Below are 19,065 nucleotides of genomic sequence, written 5' to 3'. Positions count from 1 at the left end.
AGGTGTGAAGATAGGAAGCGCAGATATGAATAAAACGATGAATAAGAGGGATGGTTAAAAGGGATAAATATATCAACAAGTAAACAGAGGAGATAAACAAATACGCGGATAAAAAGAGGATAAGATAAGCAATTATTGTGCGAATTGCCGACTAACTTGAACGAACCTCTTGATGCGCATCACCTCAAATACTCAAATAATACTCAGTCGAAAGAAAGGTATTGAGATTTTGAAAACTGGATTTTGAAAAAATCGATTAGAACTATCCATAGTTGACAGATAAGAATTAAATAAGTACCACTATAACTCTGATCAGCCACAACACCTTCCCTTTATAATATACATAGATTGATCATTTCATCCCTATTCTGAAATTTGTCTTTCTACCCAATTGTAGACTCCAAGGCCAAAGGAATGATCCTTAAGAAGAAGGGTTCTCTTTCCAGATAACAAAATGCACCAACATATAACGGACCGGTACTCCGTAGTTCTTTAACCTTCTGTCGTTCGCTGCAAGATCTATTGCGAATCATGTTGCCAAGGCAACTAATCAATGTCTAACTTGGTGTTTTGCGGGGAACCTTGTATCGACCCCAGAACGTATCCACTAATTTAGCTAGGTTAAGTATGTCATCTTATGTAGACCCATCTATACATACTAGCAAGTCCTACCCATTATAGTAGCAAGCGAAATATATAGAAAAAGAATGGTATATGAGAAAGATCTTCATTCCTGATTTAACAAAAGTAAAATGCTACATAGATGTATCAGTAGCGTAATAACAAATATGAGTAAAGCAAATGCAATCCTGAAAATTTTCACCGGGGTATCGTGGATCCTGTGAACTCCACCTCGAAACGTCTTAACCATTAATCAACTCGACCCACCCCAAACTCCCGAATGTCGTTCTCACACCCTTGAAATCAGAGCTTACTTCCTTGGCCGGCCTCTTCTCTTAGCTGCAGGTAGCTCTGCGTCCGCACTTACCTTTCTTGCAATTCCTTTCTTTTCCGCTTTCTTCTTTAGCGCCTCCTCAAAATCCTCCACCATATACGGGACATCGAATTCCAACATTTCCGCTGGCTCCCACGTGTTGTGTTTATGTTGCCATCCGTCCCACTTCACACGATATTGAACCTTGCCCCTGAACTTCCGCTTTTCCAGAATCGCTTCGACCTCGTGGATATCAGTCGCAGCATTCTGGACGCTATTCTCCCATTCCTCAATCTTATCCGGGCATGACTCCCTTAATCTTCCAATTGATTCCCAGGTCCAATCTTTCTGAAGCGGGTATCCTTTCCACTCAATAAGCAGTTGCTCATTTCCCTCACCGTCTATTCGCGAGGCTTGCACTTTACGAGGTTGAAAGGATTCTTCGGTGAGACCTTCGGTCGCATCGTCGCCCTCGGAATCATCGCTGTCTCCATCATCTTCACCCTCCTCTTTATTCTCGTCTTCTCTATCTTCTTGACCCTCATCTTCATCCTCGTTTTCGGCTTGTTCAATTGCGGGAACAATTTTCTTGGAGGAAGCTTTAGGTCTACCGCCAGCTTTTGAATGTTTTTTCGACGACACTGTAATATCAGTTTCTTTGCCAGGTGTTGCCATGGAACCGGCTGACTTTTTCGGTCTTCCTCTACTGCGCGAAGTCTCTTTCTCTGCTGACATCTCATCCCCCAATCGTCCCTTGCTGATTGGAGTGGGTTGTTGCCCCTCTCGCGATTTACCGTGCTGCGCAGTCTCCTCTCGGTGGATCTGAGAATTTTGTACTGCTGCCGTCTTCCTTGCAACTTGCTTCTTCGACGATTTTGGCGTTTTCGGAGACTTTGTTAGATCCGGAAGTGCCACTTCTCGCTGAAACTGGTTTTGAACCCCAGCTTCATCATCTTCGTTCTCTCCTTCCTCTACGCCAGCCCTGCGTCCACCCAATACCTCGTCTGCTGAGTCCTCATCTTCCTCCTCCGCATTTTCCATATCCGCAGTCATCGGCGCGACTGGTGCTCTGGGACTACCTGAATTGTTGAACTGAGTAACCGTTCCAAATGTCTTCCGGGCAGAACTTTCCGCCGGCGTTGCATCCTTCTCACCATTCTTTGCGATTTCATCGTTCTCCATTCCATTTCTCTTTCTTGGCCCTAGAGGACTTTGTTGCTTTGTGGCATTGGTTTTCTGAACCGGGGCCTTGAAGGCAGGATTCGTATTGTTTAATTTCGCCATTCTATCTGAGTGTCAACCGCTATCCCTTATGTATTGGTGACGTCTTGTCGTTCGTTGCGCCTGTAAAAAATCTCGTAAACTTCTTATCTCAAAGTGCTCGAAAGTGATGTAAGATCTTACCAAATGTTGACTTCAGTACCGTATCCAAATTGACTCAAAAAGCTGACTCTTAGAAATTCTTTATCATTAGCGTATGGGCCCTGATTTTTGAGAATATTTGCTGTGGGTGTAAACACAGAAATACTGTGTTGCGCAACTCTAAGATTCATAGGTGTGTTCGAGGATTTGGCGGGATGGATCCGGGTGTTACGCGGGCTTTATGGACGCGACGGAACGCGATGGAGCTGAAGGTGCTTAAGTAAGCGATAAAACGAAGCTCTGAAGTTGGGACATTGTAAGTTACAATGCGCTCTTAAACATGAATCTCCCATGCAATTCTTAATATTCTAGAAATTGAGGTAATCTTTGGCCTCGGAAAGAAAGGTCTACCAGGTCAAAGACAGTAGAACTTTTTCCCGTGGTCAAAGTTTTGTACTATCAAACTCGGTGTCTTTATTGTTCGAGCAAGAGATCGAACCACCCGGCTTTCATACAGTGGCCTCTCAAGCACGATTTGAGCATGATTCGAAGGGTGCTATCTTTACGGTGTAACACACCCTTTCTAGATATGTATTGGGATACCATAAAGAAGCTCTTCATTATACATGGTGCTTGCCAAATTCATAAAGATTTGAAACCTAGAGTATAAAGTTTCTATGTTATTCTTAAGGTCCTAAAATCGATGCAATTATTTTGCCTAGGGCCAAAGTAACAGCTCTTCTCGATCGGAAGTAATGGTCGCCGGAGAAGGTTCCTTCCTGGAAGATAACCATTAGCAGGATTCTAGCTACAGGTATTCTAGTGTCAAAAAATTCAAAGCCATTTCATTTCATCAAAGCTATGAAGCCTGGACACATGATTTGTCAAGTTTGGTACCGTTCTCTTCCATTTTGCATCATCAGGTCATGCCAGAGTTTTATCTTTGAGATGAGTCTTTTAGATGGCACTTGACATAAGGCCTCTATGGTGAACGATCGACTTGTGATAGAATATGACGAGGATGTTCACCGAAACACTCCCTCTTGCCAGTCCTCCTGCTCCAGCACCCCGCAGATTTTGAGGCGTTTCACGACTGCTGTAGAGGCTTGCAGAGGCTACTGGTTATTCTAACACTCGAGAATATGCTATTCAATTTTTAGGGTATCGCGCTGGGGATTCCATGCTTGGATTTCACGAGGTTCCGAGCGGGTAACAGGGTACGTATTCACGGTCTTGGGTCCAGCTCATTTTTTAAACGTCATAAGAAACAGCACTTCCGCTGTGGCTATCGTTAAATGGTTGATTAGCTGGTTATATGCTTACTAGAAATATTGCACTGTACCTACCTTCTGCTGCTAGTGAATGGCGAGACCTTCGTCATGTAATTTCAGGCAAAAATGGAAGAGAAAGATCAAATGGTAGTGATACGTAAGTTCGTCCGAGGTTACACAAAATTCATCAGCCATGCCAGAAACTATTCCAGAATTGAAATCGATATTATATGATTTGTGTATCTAACCCTGTATCTCAACTATGCCCTTTGTCTGTCTGACGCTTCAATATAAACCCTGAATACCAATCTATGTCCTGTATAAACTCGCTTTCGAAAAACAATGATTACTCTTCCTTATCCCCATTAATCAGGGGTTCCTTCTCACTCATCTTCAAATTGAGTCCGTCAAATTCGTCTTCAGATGTCACCACGCTATCCGTCAGTTCATCGTCTGATTGTGTAGCTGTTTCCCCTTCGGCTTCGCTGGCCGTACCACTTCGTACAAGTAGATCTTTCAAATCATCTTCACTCAAAATACTCTCAATGCTACCTCTTCTCACATTCTGTCGAGTTGCTCTTCTTCCAGACTCAATATTTCTTTCGACTTTTAATCGATTGGCAATAAACATTAGTTTTGGGAATACACTTTGCTGACCAACGTGAAGCATCCTGCCCAATTGCTTTGGATTCGGATCACTAAGGATACGCCAAAAGTCCGAGATGATGGATCGTGGCCAGATTGTAATATTTCCCGAGAATTGTTGAAGCCATATTTCACTCCAATCCTGACCCAAAGGACGTGGTAGTAACTCAAGGTGGCGTACTACTTTCAGCCATTTCTTAAGATCGAGTTTGAGATATTGTTCAGTGGCGCTTCCAAGGAATCCACCCCTCCAACCTCTACCACGTCTATGAGTGACTGGTTGACCGACTGAACCTCGTGAAGAGAAGAAAAATAGATTAATATGAGGATTGACCTGAGAAACGATGCTAAAGTTGACATTGAAGTGTAGGTTTAGTGCTTTGAGAGGAATATCGGTCCGTAAACTCCCATCTTTCCATTTGTGACCAAATGAGTATGGTGCAAGAGTACCATCTCGTTGCTTCATCATAAGAACTACGGGGTTCAAAATGCCAGGAACAGCCGCTGAAGCTAGAACTGCTGACCATATAACACAATCAGGACTTGTCAAATAATTGGTCAATATGGTAGGACTGTGAGGATCAGCAGGAACGCATGACACATTAAGGATTCGGCCAGTTCGTTCGTATGCTTCACGGAAAGTCATGCTACCTCGCGTAAACCAACTGCATCGTCGAGCCCATTCTACTGAGTCGAATCTGGCTCCTGATTTCCACCATCTAGGCACCCAAGTAGTGAATGGCTCCGAGCAGGCATTGATTCGACCAGCTAGAGCAGGGACAAGCAACGCCTTTAATTCATCGTTGGTTCTTGTGGCGACTAAAGCAGCTACTAGAGCACCCCCTGAAGTCCCTGTTATCACTTCCGGCAAAAGATTCGCATCTAGCAATGCTTTAATAACTCCAAAATGGTAATAAGCAAAAGATGCTCCACCAGAAAGACAAAGTGCCGTGCGACCATAATTTGTGTGCATCCGTTTGAAGAGTGTACGCTTTTCTTCATCTTGGAGTAGATCAGATTTTGCCAGAATTGAAACACCTCTCTCGACTAAATCGTTTCGTCAGTTGATTTTTTGATGATGGGGCGCAAAACTTCAATCTACCTTCATCAACGAAATTTTGTACCAAATTCTTCGTTCCGTAATAAGTTTGGGAGTATAATCTTGAATTTTCTACTCCCACAAAATTATTCTTTACGCATGCCTCGATTAATGCTTTCAGGTCCTCAACTGCTTTTGCTTTTGTCGCAGCACTTCCGTTGGATGACTTTCCTGCTCCATCCTCTTGTTCGATTCTCCGTCTGCACTTTCGAATCTGTTCCAAAACTCTTCGCACTGTCTTGGAATCATAGTAGGCGTATTCATCCTCAGCTTTCCACTTATCGTTTCCTAGATATTTATCCAATTCTTGTGCTTCTTTGACCCAATCGCCGTAGTTCGTGGTGCTGTACAGTCGTTTCCGCAACTGATTTCGTTTGCCCCTCCACTGTAAAACCGGGTAATTAGTACATGAATTGGAAACCAAAGCCCCAAAACCTCGAGACGACATGCCGCCGCCACACAACATTTCTCTATCTCCGCATAAGTACTCGAGCCAGGAACCACTTACAGCAATGAAATGCTCATATGTCCAAATATACAATCTCGTCACCAAATATGACAATCCTAACCCCCCAATCCACATAAAAACCACTCCCAGTAATGGCCATTTCAAAATGGAATATAGATATCCTTCTCTCGTCTCATCTTTACTTCTTCTCGATTTTCTACCTGCCTTCCTCTTCTCTCCTTTCCTTTTCCCCCTCCCGCCTAACCTCGTAGGATTCACCGGAGCCCAGTCGTTCTGGGCAGTAATGAACAAACTTCCCCTATCTCCCGGTGTATTTGATCCACTCCCAAGTGCAACTTTACTATTTCTCCGTATATCTATACTGCTGCGATGTGGTGTAGATGGCTCTCTCGGACTCTGAACTTGCGAATATACTGACAGATCATCTGAACTAGGACTTGGATCTGGTGCGCTCAGCGCGTTGGCAAATTCTTGGAGGTGTTCTTCAGAAATGAATTCCCGGTGGAAATCGGGAAGGAGCGATTCATCGTAGCCTTCTGCGGAGAGTGGTGATGGACCATCTGTGTTGTGGCGGAGATCCGCCATCTTTGAGTTGTTGTCGAATAATTGGCTGTGTTTTCAGGAGAAGACAGGTAGTCTATGTATCTTCCTGCATATATGTGCATTAAGAATGGGGGGTTTTCGTATCTCACATGCGAATGAAATATGGTTATAGTATGAAGTATTATGGAAAAGTGTGGGGAGAATATGTTAAATTATGTTGGGTGAGCCTCGCATCCAAAAATAGTTTATGACGTAGATATGCTAGTTTTCTTAGCACCCATGGATAAGTCAGACTCACATTCTGGCTTCTAAATTACTACAAATACCCGAAAAGTTTGTATTTTAGGTAGCCATGGGGAGTTACAAGCCTTGAAAATTACTTATGGGGCATCTCCAGCACCACTAAGACATGCACAAAATCATATGATGCCATGGCCTGATCACTAAATGTCTTGGTCTTCCAGGACTTTAATATCTAGCATATTCACGAAGTTCAGGTGCACGGGGCTCATGATATCTGTATTGAGAAAGATAAAAGTCTTGATCGCGATACTATGCTGGTACAAACATGTTGGCCGGTTTGGCTCCGGAAGTGAAACTCTCATGAGCTCCCAGAACCTACCAAAAAAGCATTGAAAAAAACGACCTTTGCGTAACTCCGTCCATCATAACAGATCTCCATAAGAAATCGTCCCCATCATCCCATATACCTCCTCCCCTGCCACTCCACCTCCATTATTTAGACATATTGCGATAACCATCTAATACCTTCACCGTAACCTATATCCAGAATTAGTTTAGGCCGTGGTAACTTTCGCACAACAAAGGACGCACCTTGTCTCATAACCACAGAGCACATGAATACCTCAATAGGTCTGATACCCTCGAGAGGAACCTTGCCCTTTCCAGTAGTTTGATATAATCCCAATTCGTGTCTTAATTGGTCCTCGCTGATAGCATCTGGGTGATCGATCTTGTTTCCGAGGATAAGGAAGGGTACTTTAGAAAGGTCCTCCATTGACAAGAGGGCATCGAGCTCGGCTTTCGATTCGACAAAACGTTCATGATCTTTGGAATCGACTAAGAAAACGATACCGGAGACTTCTGGGAAGTAATCCTTCCAGAGACGTCGAGCTACATACGTATTAGCTTGATACTCACCATTTCAGCATTGCAAGAACAAATACCCTGTTGATGTCCTCCCAAATCGAAAGTTGTGAACTTGACATTGCCGATAGCAAGTTCCTCGGATGCTGTCGCATGGTTAGTGACTGATGACTACGTGTGCTCTGCGCCAATGTGCGTGAGTTAGAGGTCCTTACTAGGATGAAGAGTAGGTTGAAGAATGGCAACTCGGTCGTTCTGGAAGAAATTTTTGTCAGCAATTGTCTCTTATCCCTGAATACGAGAACAAGTTGTCGCTCGATTTAAATCCAGCATCCTCCTAAGCTAATTTCTTCCAACGGACCTTCAACATATGTAATAGAGTCGTCTTTCCGGCATTGTCAAGACCGAGAAACAGAAGTTTTGCATGCTTATTCAAGAGTCCCAAGGACGCAAGAGTATCCCAAACTATTTAGGAAATAATATCAGCAAGCTGTCAAGATGTGAACCACTTCATCTCCAATTCTTTCCAGGAGCTCTACATACACCAATCGAGGAGCCACATATTGTTTGATATTAAATTAGATTATCGAAATCGAAATTCAGGTACTCTCACAGGTTGTGGTTGATGAAAGTCAAATAGTTGAATCTAATATTGAAAGTTCATAGATACGTGGATGGATTTGGCTCTCATAAACCTGGCCGACGCTAGTAATGTATTTAACCTTATTATTGGGGCATTAACACATTAGTGCGCTACTCATAATATCTGTGCCACAACACATGTTGGAAACACAATTGGGAATTTGAGAATCGAAAGAATTAGCAAAGGGACAACTTTCCCAGTTCTTTAAATCTCTTCGGAACTGAATTCTGTATCATCGAGAGTTGACTGACCTAGTCTGTGGATCCAGTTACTTAGCGGGCAAAGTAGCAGCGTTAGATTGAGTAGGCTAATGATGGTTCAGTTCACGTCACCTTTTGCGATATACTTCCTCGGAACATTCTACAAATATCAATATCAAAAACGATTTTTTGGTCATACTGGCAATAGCCTCATGCTCGCCTGCACTCTTTTCAGATTTACTGAATGTCTATCTGATGGAAGAACAAGTCACCCGAAAACACCAATCAATGTCAAGCAAGGTTAGCTAAAGTCTTGTTTACAAGATTCTGATTGGCATTCTATTATGGATATACAATTGAATTCCATCACCAAGGACTGATTCTATTCATCTAGTCCCTGTTGTAAGTGCAATTCGTGGGAGAAATTCCCGAGCATTATCTGGATATGTAGGGATAGCTTTGATCTCGAAATATGGCCTTCCCTCCCCAACAGCCTAGGACCGCTACATCTTCTATTATCTCATCCCTTGCTTAGTCCCCTCCTGTGTTGGTAATTGGTCTCTCTTGATGCATCCAGTTTCCCCTTCTGCTCCCTTGTCTACCCCGACTACTCGAGTATATGAATGTTCGACTGTTGGCTGTTCGATCCAATCTACCTTTTGTCTGCTTCGATGAATACGATCTACTGCGCCGGGCAACTCATCATTTCACCTCTAATCGGGTAGCCAGAGGTCGCATTCGATCATAATACAGGGGTGACTCATCATAGAAGAAGATTGAGCCCTAATACGCTTTCATTCAGCGCATTCTAGATTATTCTCTCTTTGCTTGGATATTCGACCTGAAAAAAGCGACTAAAATAGAAACTTGACATGTTCGGGGAGGAGCAGAAACGGAGCAGATAGCCCGTTTCTTTAGACACTGGGCAATAGCTGTAATGGAACACTGATTTATATTATCATAAATTCTTACTGCTTCCCGAGAAATGTAAGTAGTACAGCTACAAAGTATCACCGGATGTAGCACAAATAACTGTATATACCTACCCATTAGTAATATTCTTGAGTACCTACAAGATACCTTTTAAGGTATGCGATAACGGACGGGTGCTGCAACAATACTTCAAGCCATACTAGTGTCTAGAGTAATAATTCCTAGTCAAAGAAAGAAGGAAACGAATGGCACATCATGATGAACACAGCAAAATGAGCAATGTTAATTGTGAAAACGATATGGCGAAGAATGCCAAAAAGCTCCATCCAAAAAAGGTTAAAAGAGATTATATCCAAATTTGATTCTATTCAAAAATCGCCTCATCCAAAAAATATTCAATTCAAAAGAGGCTCCATCTAAAGAGGTCTCCATCCAGAAGGGGTTTCGTTCAAAAGAGGCTCTAATTATCCAAAGAACGCTCCGCTCAAAAATACAGAATGTAAAATAGCAACAATGATCTCAGCATTAAGTTATTCCTATTTACCTTTCAAGAATGAGTCAAAAATGCAAAACGACACCTGAGTGATTCGAACACTCGCTCCCGAAGGAAATGCCTATCTTTGTTTTACACAATAGCAGGGCATCGCGTTAACCACTCCGCCAAAGTGCCAGGTTATTTCACAACAAAAGGGCGCGTGTATGCATATATATTCAAGACACTGAATAGCAAAATCCAGATTCGCGATTACTCACCTTGTCTTAAAGTCAACGGCCATTCAACATCACGATTCAATAAATCAAAGTCTTTTATTTTTCCTCCCAGCACGCGTTTGCATATATATGCGATATTATAAAGACCAAAATTCTACTCGCCAACTAACAGCATCTCCGTACGGGACATGTTTCAGAAGACATTATCGTTCTCACTATCTGGAAAATCCTTTTTCATGAGTTGAGGTGCAAACCTCATGCCCACGATTCATAAGTATACACTAAAGATGTCCCCATTACTTTCTAGCTTCGAAATCAAAGAATTTCAAACATAAATCCACCAGTTGCGATATTTTGGAGTAGCATTTCTTTCAGTTGGTTCGTTTTCTTATTTCCTTGATCGCGACACACGTCCTGATAGCATGCGTATTACTAAGAGCAATGCGGATTCAGAAGGCAGATGGACATATGCGAACATCCAATGTGGAAAATCTTGTCAAAAGAGAAGTTTCTTTCAAGCTTCCAAATAAGAAGCTGTTTTTTGTCTAAAAAGAAGTTTATTTTTCTCTAAGCCTCAAACCTCAAACCTTAGTGAGTGATTGGCATACGGCAGAACGACCTGAAGACCATCCATACATAATATCTGCGAGTTTATAAAATTCGCGCTCATTTCAGATATGCAACAAAACTTCCTAGACTCTTAGTCCTTTGTCTGCGTAACAGCAACCCACCAACCACAGTTCTTTTCGAAGAGAAAGTCACGGGATTGTTGAACAAAGAACTTCGCTTTTCCTTCATTAGTATGCTTAGACGTGCCATGGAAGGCTGCCGAAAAAAAATTCCCGGAATCTGCTATACTCAAAACTCTCCACAAACTCTCCATCTAGACAAAGAAAGGTATGGAAATTGAATTTTGTTGCACATCTCAAATCTGAAACATGTTTCCCACCTGTTCAATCAAGAATAAAGATATCCTTTGTTTGATGTCTCGAGGAGCCAAAAATCCTGATTTTTGAGAACCGGTTAGCAACGAATGGACTTCAGACGTTGTTTCTGCCAAAAAATTTGTTGCTTGCCTGTCGGAACGAAAGTTCCTTTGATGAAAAGTGTAAGCTGAGTTTGATGTGAAAAAGGAAAGAATAGGAGATTCTTATCCATTGAGCGTTTGGATCACGGTTAAGGTTTCCTAGGGACGTCAAGTTGACTTGGCCGTCTATTGCATTTCCAAGCCAGCGAAATCATAGAGCTTGATGCGTTATATCTCTTCTGTCTTCATTAGTGCTGCATTGTTATTGTTATTGTTGTTGTTATTGTTGTTGATGTCCTGTCGTATGTCATTTAGTCCGTCTTTATTTCTCTACCATGAGTCACACCTCCGATGTGCAACAAACAATTTGTGGTGTTTTATTGGATGGGTGGATTTTATGAACGAGATATCAAGTGATACACTGAATTGGGACAAGCAAGACAAATATGGATGAGCTAGGAGGTTTGTAAGTTAAGATGTGAGGTGCAAGGCGTAGGATTGGATAGAGACATATTTGTCTTCCGTGCTAGGCTACCTGGTTTTGATATCAGATCATTTGTGAAGATAAGTCTTCCGGAATATTACAGACACTCTAAATATTCAAAAGCCTTCCGTCAAAAAAAAAAAATTCTCAACAGTCACGATCAGGATCAAGATGAGTATTCCCGATGCTGTTTGTGCGCCAGCTATTCTTTATGGCGCATACTTCCTCAAGATCAGAATTATAAGAGTGTCACTCAGTAGATGTACATTATATTGCTCTTCTCGCATTATTTCATACAGAATCCACTGTGTTCATTTGAATTATCACACATCTTTGAAAAAATATCTTCCCTCAGAATATCCGCTCAACAACAGCTCGATTTCAACAGTCTGTATCTCCAAACTCAACAAATAATATTGTTGGTTTCACTTCAATGTCACGATTTTCATAGTACTATTATATTAATGCGTTCATTCTTGCATTCTACATTATGGGATATGAGGACTATCTATGTACAGTGAGAAGGGGCTAGAAGTCCCTGGTTCTACGACTTTCTTTATGAGGTTAATCACATGACATTTCATCGAATACTAGCCAAGTCATTACCTTGGAATTTACTAAAGTCTTTACTAAATATGTTTCCGTATTCTTGTCATGAATATATAGTATATATTCCTAGCCCCTATCGATTGATAACTAGACAAATTCCGACAGGCCACGTATAAATGGTGCATATCTATCAATCTAATACAATAAGGACAGAATGCCATCGGGCTAACAAAAGATCTCGAGAAAATTTCTATTTTCAAATGCTAAACATCCCTGCCAGATGTTCCCAAAGCAGCTTCTTCCCATTTCTCAGATACTGAGTTAATACTTTGGTAATACTGAAAGTTTCATTCACAGTTAGATAACTAGATAGTAAATGCTAGTATCAAGTTATCAAACAAAATTTATATGAATAACACGAAGCCATTGTTAATAACCGACCCAAAAAGACTCTTACATCTCTGAATGGGTATTCTTAAGGTCCGTTTACTTTTGTTGTGCATCTATAAATATGTGTATTTTCCACTTTGGGATTAATTTATAGGAGTGTCGCTCAACTCATAGTATTTCAGTTACATATGATAGATTGGTTAGTGCGTCTCACTAGGTGTCTCGATTATTCTTGTTGTCTTCGTCTATGGAAAAGCTGGCTGGTGTTGTGCATGAAGTTATTACGCTACGGCGTTTGAGTGTTGTAGTTAATATTGATACTGGTGGAATTTCTAGAGGGGGTTGTGGAAGCTTCAGGACGGTGTATAAAAGTATATATGGGAGTATGTTAAGAAAAACTGGGATTGCTTTCATATAATAATACATTAAGGAAAATACTTTATTATACAACGGCTAAAGCGAAGAGTCACGAATGTCAATACCCATTGTCTTTTTACTTCTCGCTTCGAGCTCAACGCGAGCCACGTGCAGTTTCAACATCCTTCTACCCCCTTCACTAAACCGCCTGAAATTCCCCCTCGATCTCCACAATCTTCTCCACAGCTTTCTTATAGCCATCTTCATTTTCCAATCTCTCAATATACGCAAACAATTCCGGAAATTTCTCCTCCGTCAATCCAGCACGCTTTTTAGCAGCTACAAGTGGAAATGACATGAGTATATCTGCACCGGTAAGATGCTCACCACAGAGATATTTTCCATCGGATGGGGAAGTCTGGATTTGTTCATTGAGAAATGTGAAATGGGTGTTGAAATTTGGTTCGAGGAATGTGGAGAGGACTTTGCCGGTTATCATGCCGGTGATGGGACGGATGAAGAAGGGGAGGTTTGGGGAATCAATCACTGGTTTGTTAGTGTTGTTTGGGATAATGAGGGAGAGGGGATGAATTGGGCATGAGAAGGAAACTTACAGGACATGATGAGTGAGACGACGAGGTATGGCATCAGGGATCCTTCGGCATAATGCATGTAATAGCGGAACCGAGTCCATTCCTCTGTTTCGCCACAGAGGGTATTTTCTTGACCAGGTTTCCAACGCGTGGGAAGGAGAGTGCTTCCGTGGGTGAAGTGGTCGAGAAGATATCTCGGATGTGTTAGTATGGGCTATAAATGAATTTCTCTGAGTAATTAAGGAAAGAGAAATGATGAAGTCTAACATCCCCCTAATCATAAGCTATCAAATCATGATTCAAGAACTACTCGAACCCTCCATCTTCTATTCCATCTCCAAATTCATAAATACCCCAGCACCGCCTCAAATCCCAAACACAGCATCCCCGTTGAAGAAACCCCAGAAAAACTTACTCGATGATAAAAGCACTCTCAGCCAAAACGACCGGTTCCTTAGCTCCAGGAGGGAGAATAGTAAGAACGGGAGATTTTCCCAATGCATGAACTTTCTTCAGTTCAGAAGGTGCATGTTTGGAGGGAAGTCTGTGGATGATTTCTAGCTCGTAGTCTAGTTTTAATTCTTCTAGGAGCCAGAGGATGCGCTGGGAGCGGGATTGGTTGAGCCTTAAGATAGTGGGTTAGTGATATTGGGATTGGAATTGGGATGGGAGAGATGTGGATGTGGATAGATCGATGAAGAGGAAATGGGGATGGAAGGGGGGGTGGACAATTTCTACCAGTAGAGTTTGATTTTTGGTTGCTCTGATGAGGGGTTCTCTGAAGCCATGGTTGATCTGGTGTATTACGATTGTAATTGTAACTATACTTGATAATTGATAGATATGATAAGACTATAGGAATGTATTTGAAAGACAATCAAGATTGATACCAAAAACACAAGTGAAAGGAATTCAGACATCCTCTCTTTAACTACCTACCTAGATAACTAGCTCCCCTTAGCCCACCTCGGTCCAATCTCTGATAAAACTGGAGAATAGCAAACCATTCGTCATTACTTGACCACAAGCAAGGGAATCATATGTAAATCTCATCCCAGCATGCATCAGCACGGATCAGATCGGGCAAACCATTTTTCCGATCAGTCCTAGCTCAACATCATGAACCTCAATCCACATGCTTGATATTTACGATCAAACGGGATAACTAACAGCACAAGTGCTTTGATATTTGCAAACTTTATTCACAATGGCGGGACATAATCACTGTTTGTATTATTCTGCTGCGAATTGGTGATTGGGCTGACTGGAGATAGCACTCGCGATGGACCCCGCGTTGGTCAAATATAATAGTATGTTCTACAATTACACCATATCATTCTGCCGCCGCATACAATGGTTACGACAATAGACTTGGCAGTATGGGAGATACTAATGGGAATAGATATGTTCACAAACCGCCACAAGTACTTTCGATGGACGGGTCGTACTGCTGCTATCACATTTGTGTTTGGAGCGTTTGTTCCCAGTATTGTTGGTTATTTGGCTTATACGACTGATGTAAGACTTGATATTCGATCCGGAGGTTGAAGATTCTGCGGAAGAAAAATGGAGAGCTAATATGGAGATAGGGAAAATGGGAAATGAGAGGAAAGCGTAGAGGCGATGTTATTGCGGAATTTTAAATGGAAGAGAGGAGATGGAGGAAAGGGACAGAAGGCAGGAATTAGGCTCTGAGACGAAAGGCTAGAGGCTGTACATATGTGAGGGGAGATATCATGAGAGTCTTTATGGGACAATCGAAGTCTATGGAATTGAATTTGCATTCATCACCGTGGTCCAAAGCATGCCTGGATGATCTGGGTATTAATATTTTTGCGGTTTGGTAATTACCGACATGACTTTGGTAGGACTGACCTAATACACTTCTAAGTTACAACCGACATCCTACATACATTGCTGGTAGTGCGGGAAGGTTGCCTAAGGAGTTGAGATGATGGATAAAATATACCATTCACTTCCAAAATCGCGAAAAATCGAGCAAAAGATGAAATTATAGTTCCAAGAAAAAGCGGCGCCGTCGTTCGTAATAGCATGGTAACGGTATCGTACGTCGCCTCATACTCTCAATATCGACCTCTTCCACCTCCAAAGCCCCCTCCACCTCCACCTCCATAACCACGACCTCTTCCTCCAGATGGACCATCCGGTATTCTCTCACCTCGTCTCCATTCCCCACTCGGCACACCACCTGCTCCTGGTCCTTGACCCATACCCTGACCGAATCCTCCACCTCTTGAGCCCCCTCTTCCTCTATACCCGCCCCCAAATCCATTCTGTCTAGGAGCCATCCCCCCTCTACCCCCAAACTCACTCGTCTCGGATCTTCCACCCGCAAACCCCCCTCTCGATGGACCACTAGGTGGTGGCGCAACTCCTCCATCTGCCATGGGTGGTAAGATCGCACAGCAAACATAATCACCAATGACAAACCTCGCATCCTGCAACGTCTTTTCCGGTTCCCCCATCAAACTCCCCGCCATAATTCCTCCCGAAACAATCGCGCTCTCTTCTTCATCGGGCAGAATTCCCGGTCCCCCATCCCCAATCACGACACTACCCAGATCTTTAGTTATATATCTCGCTGGACCACTAGCAGCAGGTCGTGAATCGGGAAATATAAGACGAAATGAAAGACGAGTGCCAATCGCCGGATCAGGCAAAAGATCTGGAAGCGCAGTTGCTAGTAAATGTGATAATTCGCGCAAAGTACAGGATTGCCATGTATATATATTAACGTGAAGAGGTAATTCACCGTGCGGACTAAATTCCTCGAGTCTGGTTTTCACGTTAATAAAATGAATATTTTGGGAAGGCTGAGATTTATTTACGTACCTGTGAAATGAACCGCTTTTGTAGAAAAGCTTGAGATGGAATGGAACGGTGATATTGCGATCAATTTTTGTCAGTGTAGTCGTTGCCATAGCTGTATTATTTATTGTATATATACTATGGTGCGTCTAAATGAGTATTCTTGGTGTTGGGTAGAGCTGGTGGTGAAGAAAGAAGTTCTCGAGGCAAAATCGAGGCCTTGTCAAAAAATGTTCAGCCTCGGGTTTGTACACTTCATAATCTGGGGAGTAGAACATCTATCATCTATAAACAACAATCCAACCTTTCAATCAATTCTATCTTTCTACCAAATCCCACAAGATCTCCCCACGAAGTATACGTTCATAATAATCATAAATCTCTAATTCAATCACCATAAATCCAATATCCTCCGGCGCAAACCGCCATAGCCTTCATCATGGATTTCGCATCTCTAATGTCCAAGGAGATATCCAAAAAGACCGAATCCTCCGCCGATACCTCTAAAAAATATATGAAACGTTCCGAAATCGAAGCAGAACGACAAGCCAAATATCTCGCAGAGCAACGCGCCATTGAAACCGAGCGCGAAGCCAAATTAGTACAAAAGCGCAAACGCGAGGAGGAAGAGGAAGAAGCCAATAAAGCGCGCGAAGAAAAAAGAAGGCGATTAGCTGAGGAATCGAGAAAACAGAGGGAGGAAAGAGAGGCGGAGGAAGAAAGGAAGAGGAGGAAGAGATTGGGATTACCGGAGTTGGTTAAGCAGGATGTGGAGGAGGTGGAGGAGGATGATATCCCGGATGAAGAGTTGATTCCCAAATTACGTGAGATGGGACATCCGGCGAAATTGTTTGCGGAGAATCATAAGCAGAGGTTGAGGAGGTATAGGAAATTGGGGGTGGTTATGACGACGGGGCCGATTCCTACGACGTTGGTACTGGTCGAGGAGAAGGATATGAAGGTGGAGACTGTGCCGAAGGATGAGGAGGGGAGGAAATACTTGTTTAGACAGTTGGCGAGTTATTTTACTATGGTTTTGACGGAATGGGAACAAGCTTTGGAAAAGGAGAAGAGAGATACTTTTGCTAGTAAAGCGGCTTATAATGCCATGGTGCAGAGTAAGGAAAATATGACTCCTGTAAGTTATACGTTGCATATCTTTTTCATCTCATGGTATTGTAGACTAACACGAAGGATTCATAGCTATTCCGCAAATTTGAAAAAGGCGATCTAGACGAAGGAATTCTAGAACCCATTGTAGAAATCGTCAAAGCTGCGCAGGAAAAACGTTACGTCGATGCAAATGATGGATATCTACGACTCAGTATTGGAAAAGCTGCATGGCCAATTGGTGTTACGATGGTGGGTATTCACGAGCGTAGTGCGCGCGAGAAATTGCACGAGACGGATAAGGGTCATGTAATGGGTGATGAAATTACGAGGAAATTTTTGCAAAGTATTAAGAGATGTCTTAGTTTTGCTCAGGTGAGATGGCCACCGGAGGATATTAGACAATTGATGGGTTAGATAGATTTTAATGGGGTATATAATTCTATTCTGGCGTTTTTATTTGGTCGATTTTCTTTCATGTGTTTGCTGGATTATTATGTTTGTGCGTCAAATGGAATTCGTGTTTCAATAAGGAGTACTTTAAAGCAGATGCCCGGCGGTTTTTATTAAATATCTCCTTCGCACTTCTAGCATATCCGAATACAGGTACTAAAACTAAAGGAGCTACTAAAATTACCATAATCATTTTCAACAATATAAAAGAATGAAAGAGTATATTTAGCGAGAAGTTAAAGGAGAGCTATACAGCAGTCCCAATATATAATCCACCCTCATTTGTATAATGAATCACTTCACTACATATCATATCAACATCACGTATATAAAGATCCCAAGTATTTCATACACAACATACAACACACCAAATCATGATGAATATCCATCCCACTAAATAATCCTACTCCTACTTAACACATAAATTGACTAATCTCACTCATCTCCACACTCTCTCCTTCCAGACTACCTGCTAGCTTCTACATCTACATCCATTCCATCCCCACTCATATAACTTCCATACCATAAATCCTTACCGCCTAACTCCAAGTTTCCTTCCCAACAAATATACTCACATCGATCAGTCTTTTAACCCTCATATATCTTTCTTGCTAATATATTCCTATTCCTATTCCTATTTCCAATTTTCCATCACCATCAATCCAATCTAATAATAGTTGCGATATTAACACGCTAGGAAATATCAAGGATATATGCCAATCATCAATCAGCTGAGGATAAACTCCTTTAATTCTTCTATTCATCCAATCTTTAACTTACTGATTAATGCGCAACAGTTCTGAAACTAGGATGGTAAGAGTTCAGCTCAACTTTTTCCTATTTCGACTTCGAGACATGTAGAAATCACTGATTGAGGATAGTTGAGTGGAGATCCACCAACCAACCATATATATAAACAAACACAGAATATAGGTAACCTCAACTTAAAACCCTCTCATCATCCATAAATTATAATTCAAGATATCGTATTCCATTCCATTCCATTCCATTTCATTTCATTCCCTTTCATTCAATTTCCAAAAAATGTAATTCTCATATCTCGAGTATCCATCCTGACACCAGTTTGCGAGAAATAACTCTATGGCAAAAGAATTACCATCTTTGCGGCTTTGCATGATACTAATATAATTTGCATTTCCTTCCGAGGAGTTCAACTGCACTATACACAATTTCCATCCACCAAGCATGTGTACATCAGAATGTGCTATTGGGAAGTTTTGATAAACTAGCATACGATAGGTTTGTGATAGATGAAATATCTTCTACTACGTATATCGTCATGGTTGAGGAAAAACACTAATGGTTTCAATCTTCAAAGGACGTTGTAGAGTGGAA

The 19,065-nt window shown here is 41.9% G+C and overlaps 7 protein-coding genes and 1 non-coding gene across 8 annotated transcripts; 2 read left to right on the top strand and 6 right to left on the bottom strand.

The window, feature by feature from the left end:
* Positions 1–863: 863 nt before the first annotated feature.
* On the bottom strand, positions 864–2,218 carry SS1G_07322 (predicted protein; the record flags this gene model as incomplete). The annotated part of the gene is made up of 2 exons (XM_001591826.1): positions 864–938; positions 989–2,218. 2 exons carry the CDS (start codon positions 2,216–2,218, stop codon positions 864–866), a joined length of 1,305 nt encoding a protein of 434 aa, XP_001591876.1.
* Positions 2,219–3,913: 1,695 nt separating this feature from the next.
* SS1G_07321 (hypothetical protein) lies at positions 3,914–6,365 on the bottom strand (the record flags this gene model as incomplete). Its single annotated transcript, XM_001591825.1, has 3 exons — positions 3,914–5,259; positions 5,315–5,696; positions 5,820–6,365. The coding sequence occupies 3 exons, from the start codon at positions 6,363–6,365 to the stop codon at positions 3,914–3,916; spliced, it is 2,274 nt and encodes a 757-aa protein (XP_001591875.1).
* Positions 6,366–7,062: 697 nt separating this feature from the next.
* On the bottom strand, positions 7,063–7,992 carry SS1G_07320 (GTP-binding protein SARA; the record flags this gene model as incomplete). Its single annotated transcript, XM_001591824.1, has 6 exons — positions 7,063–7,103; positions 7,158–7,457; positions 7,511–7,576; positions 7,646–7,685; positions 7,792–7,895; positions 7,974–7,992. 6 exons carry the CDS (start codon positions 7,990–7,992, stop codon positions 7,063–7,065), a joined length of 570 nt encoding a protein of 189 aa, XP_001591874.1.
* Positions 7,993–9,778: 1,786 nt separating this feature from the next.
* On the bottom strand, positions 9,779–9,876 carry SS1G_14587. The gene has a single exon. It is a non-coding gene; the product is annotated as a tRNA-Ser (tRNA).
* A 3,047-nt stretch (positions 9,877–12,923) lies between these two features.
* Positions 12,924–14,105, bottom strand: SS1G_07319 (hypothetical protein; the record flags this gene model as incomplete). Its single annotated transcript, XM_001591823.1, has 4 exons — positions 12,924–13,270; positions 13,339–13,511; positions 13,733–13,942; positions 14,056–14,105. The coding sequence occupies 4 exons, from the start codon at positions 14,103–14,105 to the stop codon at positions 12,924–12,926; spliced, it is 780 nt and encodes a 259-aa protein (XP_001591873.1).
* Positions 14,106–14,524: 419 nt separating this feature from the next.
* SS1G_07318 (predicted protein) lies at positions 14,525–14,960 on the top strand (the record flags this gene model as incomplete). The annotated part of the gene is made up of 3 exons (XM_001591822.1): positions 14,525–14,543; positions 14,720–14,835; positions 14,907–14,960. The coding sequence occupies 3 exons, from the start codon at positions 14,525–14,527 to the stop codon at positions 14,958–14,960; spliced, it is 189 nt and encodes a 62-aa protein (XP_001591872.1).
* A 441-nt stretch (positions 14,961–15,401) lies between these two features.
* On the bottom strand, positions 15,402–15,818 carry SS1G_07317 (hypothetical protein; the record flags this gene model as incomplete). The annotated part of the gene is made up of 1 exon (XM_001591821.1): positions 15,402–15,818. One exon carries the CDS (start codon positions 15,816–15,818, stop codon positions 15,402–15,404), a length of 417 nt encoding a protein of 138 aa, XP_001591871.1.
* Positions 15,819–16,585: 767 nt separating this feature from the next.
* On the top strand, positions 16,586–17,673 carry SS1G_07316 (hypothetical protein; the record flags this gene model as incomplete). Its single annotated transcript, XM_001591820.1, has 2 exons — positions 16,586–17,284; positions 17,350–17,673. The coding sequence occupies 2 exons, from the start codon at positions 16,586–16,588 to the stop codon at positions 17,671–17,673; spliced, it is 1,023 nt and encodes a 340-aa protein (XP_001591870.1).
* Between the last annotated feature and the right edge of the window lie 1,392 nt (positions 17,674–19,065).

This window comes from Sclerotinia sclerotiorum, genomic scaffold, assembly GCF_000146945.2.
Source record: "Sclerotinia sclerotiorum 1980 UF-70 scaffold_9 genomic scaffold, whole genome shotgun sequence".
NCBI lineage: Eukaryota > Fungi > Ascomycota > Leotiomycetes > Helotiales > Sclerotiniaceae > Sclerotinia > Sclerotinia sclerotiorum.
Note: the sequence above shows the minus strand (reverse complement) of the source record. Positions and strands in the feature narration are given on the sequence as shown.